This window comes from Lampris incognitus, chromosome 12 (genome assembly GCF_029633865.1).
Source record: "Lampris incognitus isolate fLamInc1 chromosome 12, fLamInc1.hap2, whole genome shotgun sequence".
Classification (NCBI taxonomy): domain Eukaryota; kingdom Metazoa; phylum Chordata; class Actinopteri; order Lampriformes; family Lampridae; genus Lampris; species Lampris incognitus.
The window spans coordinates 14,954,952-14,967,167 of NC_079222.1; the positions used below are offsets into that span (position 1 = coordinate 14,954,952).

Consider the following 12,216-nt stretch of genomic DNA (forward strand, 5'->3'; position numbering starts at 1 on the left):
AATTAGTTCTCCTACCTGGCTGAAGTGTTGTGCTAAGTAGAATCAGCTGGTTTAGTGCATGGGTGTAGCAAATACATGGTTAGTACTTCTATTTTCTGAAGCGGAGTTTTCCACCTCTGGTAGGGGGAGTCGCGGGCGATTTTGCTGGCTCGACATAAAATTTCATTCAGGACATGGAAGAAATGGACCCTGATGATAAACGGACGAGGTGCCCCCCCCTTCACCCATAGGGTGCGATGAGCTCTGTCGAGTAGAGGCTCCTCATCCAGGCTTAACAAGTCTTTCAGTAGTCGGCCAATGAATTCCGTTGGACGCGATCCCTCCAAACTCTCGGGGATTCCCACCAGTCGAAGGTTGTTTCTCCTCGACCTCCCCTCCAAATCTTCATATTTGTCTGTCAGTAATCTCACTTGTGCCTTAAGCACATTAACAGTGGAGTCGAGTGAGAAGAGCTGGTCGCTGTGGTCACTCGACGCACGTTCCAACTCGTGAATAATTTGCCCATGGTCGTCTATTTTCTGCAGCAATGGTTCAGTAGCACTCTTCAACTCCATGCGTACTGAGTGAATTTTGGCTCTTAAGTTAGTCGCCAAAGAGTCAATTCTACCACATATGTCCTTCTTCAATGAGTTCAGCATGGACTGTAGGGCCCGTAGATTAGACGTGTTGCCACATGAGCAGCTACATCCGGAGATGGTGGTGTTTCAGTTGAATGAGAAGTTTTACTGCAGCCTGTACACATGGAATCAACTTTCTGTTTAGCGGAAGACATTACCTATTTAAGGTACAAAAAAATAATCCAAACCCGTTAATGAACAAAAGTAAATCACCCAGTGTCCTGAAATTTTGTTAAAAAAAATATTTATAAATGAAATTTGTCACCAAACAACAGGGAGGCAGAAAAGCACGTCTCACATGCTCGGTGTCCGGCTCCGCTGAGATGCAGGATTTTTGATGAATTTCACATGGGAATTTACATGGGTTTCACATGCAATCCCATGGGTGTCACATGTAATCCCATAGATTTCACATGGGTATTTGTATGATTTCACATGGGTATTTGTATGGATTTCACAGGATTTACATGGACTTCAAACACTACGTCTTGAAAAGGTTCCAAAACCACATTTCCCATGTGGTTTGCACAAATTTCACATGTGTGCCACATGTTTCACATGTGGTTTTTCTGTAAGGGTGGTGATGATACCTAGAGAACCCAGCAGCCTTTTACCATCAGAAGCATTTGCCCTGCTTTTCATCTTCCGCTTTCTCTTGGTCTGTTTCTCACTTCGTTTCTGTATTAGCACCAACTAAGGGTTTCAGAGGAGCAGTACAAGGTTTAGTGGCAGATAGGAAGCACTCTGACCAACTTTGTAATTTATAATTATTCCACATCTCTGTCTCAGTTGAATTTCTCATAACCTTAACCATGCAAATCAAATTTTCTTTAGCGTTTTGTGCATGATATTATACATCATATACCATCTGAGGAGGAAATCATTATAATAACATGTTGGAAAACTAAGCTGCCATCCTTATTTCCAAGAAGTCGCTGACATTTTTTGCCACTCCCCAGTGTAATTCATTTTTATTTAGGAGCATGACATAAATATAATTACAAAGTGCTTTACAAAGAAATGAAACCAGACAAGGCAAACATAAGAATGAGACCAAATAAGTAAGAGTAAAAATAATAGTAATAAAAAAAAACTTTATGAATAAATAAATAAAATCAACCATTTGTAAAAGCTTTCACAAAAAGAAAAATTTTAAGACAAAATTTCAAAGAAGCTAGAGACTTGGTTTGTCTTAGTTCAACAGGAAGATAGTTCCATAGTGTGTGGGCTTTAACAGCTAAAGCCCGATCACCCTCTGTAACAAACCGAGACCTGGGAATAACCAGCAGGGCTACATCTGCAGATCTTAATGGTCAAAGGGGCATGCCAGGTTAATAAATCAGAAATGTATGTAGGAGCAAGACCGTTTAAGGCCTGAAAAGTGAGAAATAAAATTAGTAGTGGTTGTGGTGGTAATAGTAATAATTTAGGCCTGGGATTCTTAAAGCCTGTGTTGAGGGTCACAAGAAAAAAATGCACTCTTGAAACAAAATAACTCCAAAACCAACCATTTAATTATGGACAAACGGACAAAAATAAACTGATGTTTTTTCACCAATCAGTGAGAAGAGAAAGCGATGGGATGAGGCAATCCTTCTGATGTCTGGCCTGGATTCTGTTGCGACAAGCCTGAGGCACTGGCCAAAATGTGCATTGGAGAATCTGTTTCTTGCCTGGTTCTTGATCGAGTTCATTGAAGAAAATGATGAGTCACATATGTACGTGGAGGGGAAAATTGTGAGTAGGAGCATTGCAATGGGAACTATGTTGATCCAAAATTCACTCACCCCAATGTCCTTGTGTTGTGCTTGGAGCAAATCAGATGTTCTCATCTCCAAGACTTCCATCTGAAGAATTGCCTCATCTATGTAAGACGCCAGCCTTATGGCCTCTGCAATCCACTGGCTGTCATTCGAAACGGGGAATGGCTGTCTCAGGGAGAGGAGGATATCACCTGAGAGTTTAGGGGAGCTTTCAAATCATTCCTTGAAGTTTTCTGCCAGGCTCATCATGAAATCCATCATTTCTGGATTCACGATGTCATGTTGCTGTAAAGCCCCCTGATGCAAATTTGTAATTTGTGATATTGGGCTATACAAATAAAATTGACTTGACTTGACTTGACTTCCATATCTATTCGGTCACAGGACGAGTCTATGGCTAGTAATATGGTTTCTGCTTTCTTCAAATTGGTGAGTAGATTGGAAAAACACTCCGCTAAAAGTTCTACTCTTCTTGTTGCTGTGTTAGCCAACAATGGCACTTCCTTTAATAGCACCACAACCGTTTTCTTGTTTTTTTCATCATGATTTCATCATGATTTATTTTTCAACCATGTCAATTGCACATGTTTTAATCAACTCAGCATCAGTGAATGGCCTCTTTGCTGTAGCAAGGTTCCATGAAACATTCAATGATGCAGCTGTTGCACTCTCGTGCCGATGTTGATTTACAGATAGTAGAAATGGAGTGCTTGTATGATGTTATCATATTTGCTAGTTTTTGTTTGCAGTGATCTGATATTGTAGGGTAGTTTGCATTAAAACTGACAGCATGCATAGTGTTGAAGTGCTGCTTGGTATTATCTACTGTGCAGACAGCTACGGTCTGCATGCTATCAAGCATGGTGGTATCACATTGGCGTGGTCTGGTAAAATAAAACGAAACTGAACAGTCCAGTCGGATTTGAACTGACGGTTTTCCTGGTCGGCGTTGCACTTTTTTGCGCTGGCCATGTTCTTGGTTTAGGACAGTTATTGATTTTCTGTGACTTAGCAGGTGAGTGGCTCTGTCTAAGTCAAGGACTGTAGAGAGCTCAGAGTACGTCTTCTGTCTACGTGCGCTCTACAGCATAGGTCATGTGCACGGTGTGGGACAAAGTCAACATAAAGTAGAACAGCACACACTTATTTCACATGTTGCACACTTTATTTCACATGTTATGACAGGTGTGTTAGTGCCAATGGGTTGGCGCAGACCAGACATTCGGCTCTTGAGGGCTGGATATGGCCTGCGGGTTGCTTATTTGGGTTCAAGGCCATGAGGCATAAAACCTGAGGATTAAAGGGAATTATCAATTGAAACAGAAATTTCTATTGCACAGATAGGAGGAGAATCAATCAAAGGCTGTGCCTGAGATACCAACCCATTGCTTTAGGCAGTAGAGTAAGATGTTGGTCTACAGTTTCAAAGGCAGCACTGAGGTCCAAATTAGAATGACCTTTAGGATGGCCCAGTAAAGTGACTTTTTCTGAGGGTAACGTTAATACCATACTTGCCCTTAAAACACACACACTAAAATCAAAGATACCTTAAAGGTCTTCCATGTGTCTGATCCACAGGTATTGACCATCCTCCAGGAAGTGTTCCCAGCTGTGGAGGCAGCAGAGATGGCAGTGAAGCTGCGTCCCCTCTGGTGGGAAGGTTTTCAGACTCTGGGTCGTGCCCAACTAAGCCTAGGAGAGATTGATCTGGTGGGTATGGGTGCTACCACTTAAAATGATCCCCAGCTATTAGGACTTGTAGGCCTTAATATGCTAATTGCTCTCTCCTACTAAAATACATGGTTAGAAACACATGAAATATTCATTATGTAAAAATCCTCAACATTTAATACATATTTTGACCTATGGAGGACGCCATTATTGTATGTGCGCAATGCACTCTGGCTCGATGGCATAAATTGATGGTGCATGGGAGGTGAGCTAATGGCACTACCGTTACTTATTTTTGTCAGCTGACAGAAGAGAAAATACAGATACAGTGCCACACTGTGCTGCTTTTGGTTGTAGTTTCCAGTCAAAAGGCAACAAGAAAAGTGATGTAAGTCTTCACAGCTTTCCTAATGATAAGAAGAGAAGAAAGGAGTGGGATAATGCTTGTGGACGAATACAACTTCCTTAAGGCCTGTAGCTATGTTCTCGCCACTTCTCTCTTGATGTGATTGCAACTATTCCACAATCCTCTGTGAATAGTACACATGGCCATTGTAACTCGAGTTAATGGTCAGGGTTAATGATCATGGCAATTTCCATATGAAACCGATCGTTGGTTGTGGTCGTTATGAAACTGTGCTGTTTAAAGGGTGGGGATACCTGCAGTCAGTTGAGACAGAAGAGGTCACTTGGATGGGTGATAAAGTGTTTCTCCCTATAAATGTTGTGTTCAGATGAATTGATTAAACTTTCGTCTTTTTGCCTTAACCTGATTTGTACTGCATGGCGGGTCGGTTTCTGTCTTAATGAATTTACCAAGCATTGTACTGCTGATGAGATTATAGAGCATAGATTATTGACTATTGCAAAATGTTCTCAGTTTAAGATTCAAAATTAAATCTCAGGACAGTTTCACATTTCACCGACCACATTAACTCGGTTGACAACCACATCAAGTCCACTGGAAAGGATGTGAAAAATGACAGGTTAGACTTCTTAGACTGTGAAATTGCAATTGGTGATGGGGGACATTTGATTGTTGATGTTGCTAAGAGTACATCTGTCACCATCTTACAGTGCTGTGATTGCAACTATTCCTCAATCCTCTGTGAATAGTACACATTGCCATTGTAACTCTAGCTAATGGTCACGGCATTTTGCGTATGAAACTGATCATTGTTTTCGGTCTGTATGCCAATGTCTTGTTTATAAGGGTGGGGATGCCTGCAGTCATTTGAGAGTGACGAGGTCACCTAGATGAGTAATGAAATGTTTCTGTCCAGATGAATTGATTCAACTATCTGTGACTTTATGTTGATGGTTTGTCATGCAGTGAGATGGTAAAGATATAACTTGTTTTCCCCTCATCCTTAAACCCATTAAGTCAACTTATTTATCACCTTTTGCCAACTCTTTGCCGCTGAGATAAACTGCTTCTCTCAAAGTACACCCAAGTGCTTCAGGCTGTGGAGGATTGCTTGAAGTGCCTCAGAACATGCCAGAACTTGTAGATGTATGAAACCTGCTGATCATAGCTACACTGCTAACCCATTTAGAACACGGTGAGCTGGGTTGAACTCACAAACCTATGGCTAATGATGCTATGTGTGGATCCCACATGTCCTGGAGCTGTCAGAGGCCTACCCAAAACAACAATGGGAAGTGTTGAAAGTTACCTGAGCTAAAGCTAAGCCAAATATAGACACACCTCCATATGTAAATGAAGGTATTTGGAAGGAAGAAAAAAATGCTCGTCTATTTTTAGTGAGGCTTGTTGAGTCGAGTTTTGGAACTTTGTGTGCATCAACATGTTTGAGTAGTGCTTGTTTGCACAAAGTTGAGTGCAGAGATTCCCTTTTTTCTTTTGACAGACTTTGTCAGGCTTCTCATTTCTCTCCCTTCTTTCCTTTCCCCCTTTCTTTTTCTCACTGGGAAAATGTAAACGTACATAAGCAAAACTGGCACATAACCTATTTTTTGTTTGTTTTACGTTTTCGGGGTTTTTTCCCCATCTAAATGTTTTGTGAAGATAATACTTTAAATTGCACATTAACAGGGCAACATGCGGACTGTCACCATTAATGTGTCCCTTTCTCTTAAAATGGCCCTTTTCGGGTTGGGATTATTGGATAGGATGGTCATTGTCCAGAAGGAACATCATTTGGTTGGAGATTGCCTTGAAGTGGCACTTAAGACTTCAGCCTATCCAAGATATAACATGTAATTTATTGTTTTACACATAGACTTCTTTTCATTTTAATTGTTAGTAAAAAAGGATCTCAGCTCTTCTGCCAATGACTTGTCAGCTGCACTTCACCGAGACTGTTGCCTATTGGGTTTTGTTTACTACTAGTTGGTTAAACCAGTCAATTTGCATATAAAGACCCAATCTGTAACTTTGAAAAGCACCATAGTTAAGTGGAGTATTACGGTAATACGAGTACTCCACTGTAAACGATCCAGATGTTAAATCAACCACCAAGAGTCAAGCACCCAACTACCAACTGATGAGAATCAGTTAACCTAAGACAGCTGACCACCACAAGACAGTAACCGATTGGTTGCATTTTGTGACCCATTTTTTTTCAAAGTGTGAGTGATTTTTTATTTATTTTTTTTCCAACGGTAGTACCGGTGCAACTGCAGAAGTAATGGATGTTTAGGGGAAAAAAAATAATTTTTTGCCATCTGATTGAAACTGTTCTGGTCTGATTGGGACTTTCGGACATCTACAATAATCGAGTCATTGTAGAAATGGTACCGAGGCAACTATGGACAACGTCAGTAGGCTATACCCCTCCCCATCTGAGTTGTTATAGCAATGTTTACTCATGAGCAATTTGTGCATTATTGCAGGTAGGCTAATGATGGCAAACATTGAAACTAACGTGGACAATAGCAGTGAATGACGATGAAACGTACTATCATGTCTTGTTTTCTACCAAGCACATCAAGTGCCGTACCCATTTTTACAGCAGATGATGCAGATGGGGCACCAGGGGAGAGACAGGATGAGACAGATGAGCCGGAAAATGCTACGAGAAAAAAAAAATTTTCCAATAGGAATGGCTATTTGAATTTTCTTGGTTGAGGTTCAACAAGAAAAAAAAAACAATTGCACTATGTGCACTGTGCAAAGTGTGGTGTTTCCACTGCTGGCAGCACAAAGTTCGCTACAGCCACAACCAACTTCAAATATGAGACATTACATTTGCAAGTCTTTATTTCCTATAAAGTCTCTCTATCATAATTTCCCCATAATTATACACACATCTGATGGTAAAGGAATATTAAAACATTTCTAGGACAATATACATTCTTTCTTTTACATTATGCTGCAAAACTGAAGTGGGGCCACCAAACTAGGCACTGGTACTACCATCTGAGAAGCTTGGCGGCGTGTGAAATTTTAGTATGGAGCCCTGCACCATTCATGACAAGCTATCTGCCCACATCAGGGAAATTTTCTCTGAGATAGCCTTATGACTGCTGATGTGGTAGTGCATGGGGGGGGGGGGCTTCAGCTCACTTGAGTAGCTCTAGACGCAAAATCAACTCAGCCAGTAGGCCAGGATCTGTAACGCCATGCGTTTGGACCCAATCACAGAGAAGAGGCAGAGGCAGTTGTCAAGTAATAAGTCGCTTTACTGGACCCCGGGAAAACATACAATAACCAAAAACCACTGCCAAACAGGGCAGGCAAAAATGCAAACACGAATTAACACAAAATACCAAACATGGGAAGTACTCTCTCACACAGGAGGCGGGCGAGGGTTCAGGAGACACGGGCATCCGCAGACCGACGCTAAGCTTTTCCAAGACTCGACGACGAATGTTTGCAAAGCACCCGGTCAAATAGTCCCCAGCACAGGTGCACCTAATCACAGGCCAATCAAGGGCAGGTGCCACTCATACTGGCCGACAGGGAGATGTCACACCTGTTGGCTGCTGACCCTCTGGCCAGTGATCATGCCAGGATCATGCTCACCGGACAGCTATGTTATAATCCATCATGATATTGAGATGCTGGAAAATCCTCTAGTGGCTTTCAGTCGTCTCTATTTCTCAAATGCAGACCCAGTGTTGATCCGAGATCTATCAGCCTTTTTTTTTTTTGGTATCCCATAAGAAGTTTCCTTTCCATCACTTGTGCATCCAAAGTCGACTCAGATGATGTGTTTACAGAATTTCTATAGACAACAGAGACTATAAAAAGATACTTAATGACTAACGAGACTGCTACTAAGTCGATTTGAGTTGTGTTGGTGTACGATGATGTTTGCTTTGTTGTCATATCAGCAACATTCATGTCATCATTCATGTCATATTTTGTAGCATTGATCAGTATTGATAACCCACCTAAAGCCATTCAGACCATTTTTGTGTATTGACCTTTGGAGGTGTGTGCACCCATCTTTTGATAAGGAGCTTATGATTCGCTTTTTCAGTATTTTATAATTCATATTTCATTACAAGCAGATCATTCAAGTTGGATTAACAGAAGTTTCAGCAACCTTCAGTCTTTATCAGTGGTGGTTTATAAACTCCATCATGAGTATCACTTAGAGAGGCATTGTTTTTATAAATTTTCCTGGCTCCAAATTGTTAAGGCTGATATGTTGTCCTCTTACTGTTTTTTGGGGTTTGTACTTCTCTGCGATATGTTTGTGTTGGAAATAATCTGCAAATGAGGTTTGACTGTTGCCTGCTAACATAGATCCATCATCTTATTTAGATCCACTATTGCTACTCTCACAATTTGTTAGGCTAACCATTTATTCTGATTTGAAGTGCTACTTGAGATACTGTTATGAACCCCCCCTTCACTGATATTTGGAGTGGTGGCTTTAATGGCTCCCTGTCCACAACTGAATGCCACAGCAGTGGCTATCGCTCTGATTTAAATGTGCACTGCAAAAAAAACATGAGCTTAAATACAAGAAATAAACACTGAATTTGAGGGGAAAAGTACTTAATACTAGTGAAATTATCTGCCCATGCAGCAAGATAATTTTACTTGACAAGAAATCTTAAAATAAGTTGGTTCCAGTCTAGAAATAAGTAGGCTCGGATGAGTGTTCAAAGGCTTGAAATAAGAAGAAAATGCTGGTTTTTAGATCAAATTACTTAAGATCAGACTTGCTACAGCACAGTAATAAGTGAAATACACTGAATATTAGCAAATAATTCTTAACTCCGTTTTTTGCATTCTTAATTTTAGCACACTGAAAAAGCAACAAGAAATCAAATCACTAATTTAAGTGGAAACTACTTAATACTAGTGGAGTATGATTATTCTGTTACTTGAAACAAGTTGGCTCATCTTGAAATATGTAGGCCCAAACTTAAAACTAGTCCTTAATCCCAGAGCGTACATCTTAAAACAGGAAACTTGATTTTACTGAAATCACAACCAGGACAAGTGACATTTCTGTCAACATTTATTGACAACGCTTTCCAAGTTTGAGCAGTGAAAATCAAAGTGTACTTTCATTTCGTGATAGGTGGGTGACGCATGTTGGGCCATTGAATACAGAGGTATATATATATATATATATATATATATATATATATATATATATATATATATAAAAAGCCTTGTGTCATTCTTAAATCCAGTAATTGAACTTGAGTTTGTGTCCCTGAAACTTGAAACAAGTTATTTTTTGCGAGAGCATGACACAAATTGCTATGCTAGCTAATGTAGCTTGTTTTAACAATAAGTTACTCAACTGTAAGATTTCCTGACTAACTGAGGCATAAAATACATATTCAAGATCAATTTAAGAATATACCATGAATTTGAAGATAGAAACTAGTAAATAACTTTTAAAACAAGATAATTAATCTCATATTTCCTGATCTAAGATTTTAAATCTTGGCAAGCACAGAAGAATTTGCAGTGGTATAGGAAATCCCAAGAGATTTTTCGAACAGTTTAGGGCATTTGAATTGCCCTGTCAGAGATGTGTTGCTATTTTTATTGTGTTGATTTTTATTGGCAATCAACAGCACACACAGAAGAACCTTTTTTTATTTAAGAATTTTACATTGCTATGACTGCTGGGATAGGCTCCAGAATCCCTGGGACCCTGACAACAGGAAAAGCGGTTTAGATAATGTATGGATGGATGTCAGGACATTGCCAGGTATATAGTTCTCAGTTGGAATTACCTTAACAGTCAGATCACATATGGTGTGGTAAAATAACTGTTGAACTGGCAAGTTGTAAAGATTCTTTTGAATTCCTCTTGATTTTCATTTCACTGTAAAGATCTCAGTGATCAGATGTTTGACTTATTTGATGGACATTTTTTAAGTCTTATATTTTGACATCAGTTCATGCATGCTGTCAAAAATGTGTAGCGGTTGAATCCTAAGCTGATGTATGCCCTCTGCTTACAGGCTGTGAGGTCCTTCCAACTTGCAATACACTTGTGCCCATCAGAGCTCACCCTGTGGCAGGAGGACTTGGCTTGGGCATGGAAGCTGCAACAGCAGAAACAGGCAGCAAAAGAGAAGAGTCAACAGGAGGAAGAGATCCAGAAGCTGATACTCAATGCTCCCGAGTTGGACCAGGACTATGACTTTGAGTCTGATGAGGTTATAGCCGCATGCACAGCTGTAGCTGAAAGACAGAAAAATTATGAGGAGTTGAAGAAGGCTACTGTGGTCTTAGACACTGAGGGGAAGATTAAGATTATTTAATGGAAGGAGATGGATCACTGGACACAGCCTCCCCATTAAAGCAACAGTTTGTCAAAGCACAAGGATTTTGAACAGCTCTCAGATAATGAAAGACTGTCCTGGTTTTATTGCAAAACCAAGGATGCATGTAATTTCTGAAAGAACTGTTGCGAACTGAAAACAACAGGAAAACCAATTTATTGTAAATGTTATAAAACAATCACTAGTTTGAGTCCCTGTCCCAGCTGGAAAAATGGGAAATATGAAAGACTAGCACACTCGGATCAGTTGCAAAGAGTAGGAGCTGGTAGTTGGACAACACAGTTTCTGAAAATGAATGTGTTAATGTACAGTAAAGCAGGGTGTTGCTAAAAAATAGAATGCATGGTCAATAAACCCACTCTTGTAAATAAAAGGTGTTCCGTCCTCGCTAAGTGTTGTCCCCATTAGCATATACCCAGCTATACAGACAGCTAAACACTCTCCTAATAAAGCTCCAAGGAATGGACAGGTGTGTTGAATTTGGCTGTTTAATCAGGATTAAGTGTGAAACTGTGGACAAAGAACAGGGGTAGTAAAAACGTTAATAACTTTATTGATATAGCACTTTTCTAAAACAATGTTACAAAGTGCTTTTCAAAGAAATAAAGTCAGACAAGCCAAAAATAAGATTAAGACCAAATAAGTAAGAGTAAAAATAAATACCGTATAAATAAATAAAAACAAATATCCAACATTTGTAAAAGCTTTCATAAACAGAAAAGTTATAAGATGAGATTTAAAAGAAGCAAGAGACTTGGTTTGTCTTAGATCAACAGAAAGTGAGTTCCATAGTGTGGGGGCTCTAACAGCGAAAGCCCAATCACCCTTTGTATAAACAAATGAAAATATTACACTACTGCGCAATATCACACATAGCTTATGGTAAGGGCAATATGTTATCTTTAACCACCACATATGTTACAGGCTAAGTATAAGGTAAATATGTAAATACAAAACAAGACCATTTACTTACATGTCAGTATAACAAACAAACATTGATTTTCCTGTACTAAACAACAAAGAACAGTCAACCGTTGCTGACTTAGACAAGCCATGGCTAACTAAACATCATACATTTTCATACAAATAATGATGCTACTATGTTAATTTTATGCTAATAAACAATGCAATTTACAGATGATGCCATGTATAAGTTACGAAGGAGAGGATGGCAATGGATTGTAGCCAGCATTAACATGCGGCTGTCTGGCAAGATCCTGAGGGGAAGTGAAACACATCCTGTTTCAGGGGTTAACAAGAGGAACTACTCAGAACAACTACCAGGAGGTGGCAAATGCAATATGAAACAAGTCTGGTTCCATCACACTCCCCATCTGGCATCTTTAGGATGTCAAACTGAAAGGTAAGCTAGATAGTTTATAACCCCCTGTCAACTCCCTTGACTGAGTCCCTTTATAAAAGAAGGAAGACTTCAG

At 39.8% G+C, this 12,216-nt stretch overlaps 1 protein-coding gene across 2 annotated transcripts in view; it reads left to right on the top strand.

The window, feature by feature from the left end:
- The window catches only part of ttc33 (tetratricopeptide repeat domain 33), a 39,586-nt gene extending 28,433 nt beyond the window's left edge, over positions 1–11,153 (top strand). For both annotated transcript variants that reach the window (XM_056291001.1, XM_056291003.1), the window contains 2 exons: positions 3,959–4,090; positions 10,457–11,153. In XM_056291001.1, coding sequence (XP_056146976.1) covers positions 3,959–4,090; positions 10,457–10,759 — 435 coding nt within the window. In that variant the 3' untranslated portion in view covers positions 10,760–11,153. The remainder of the gene's footprint in view (positions 1–3,958; positions 4,091–10,456) is intronic.
- The last annotated feature ends 1,063 nt before the right edge of the window (positions 11,154–12,216 follow it).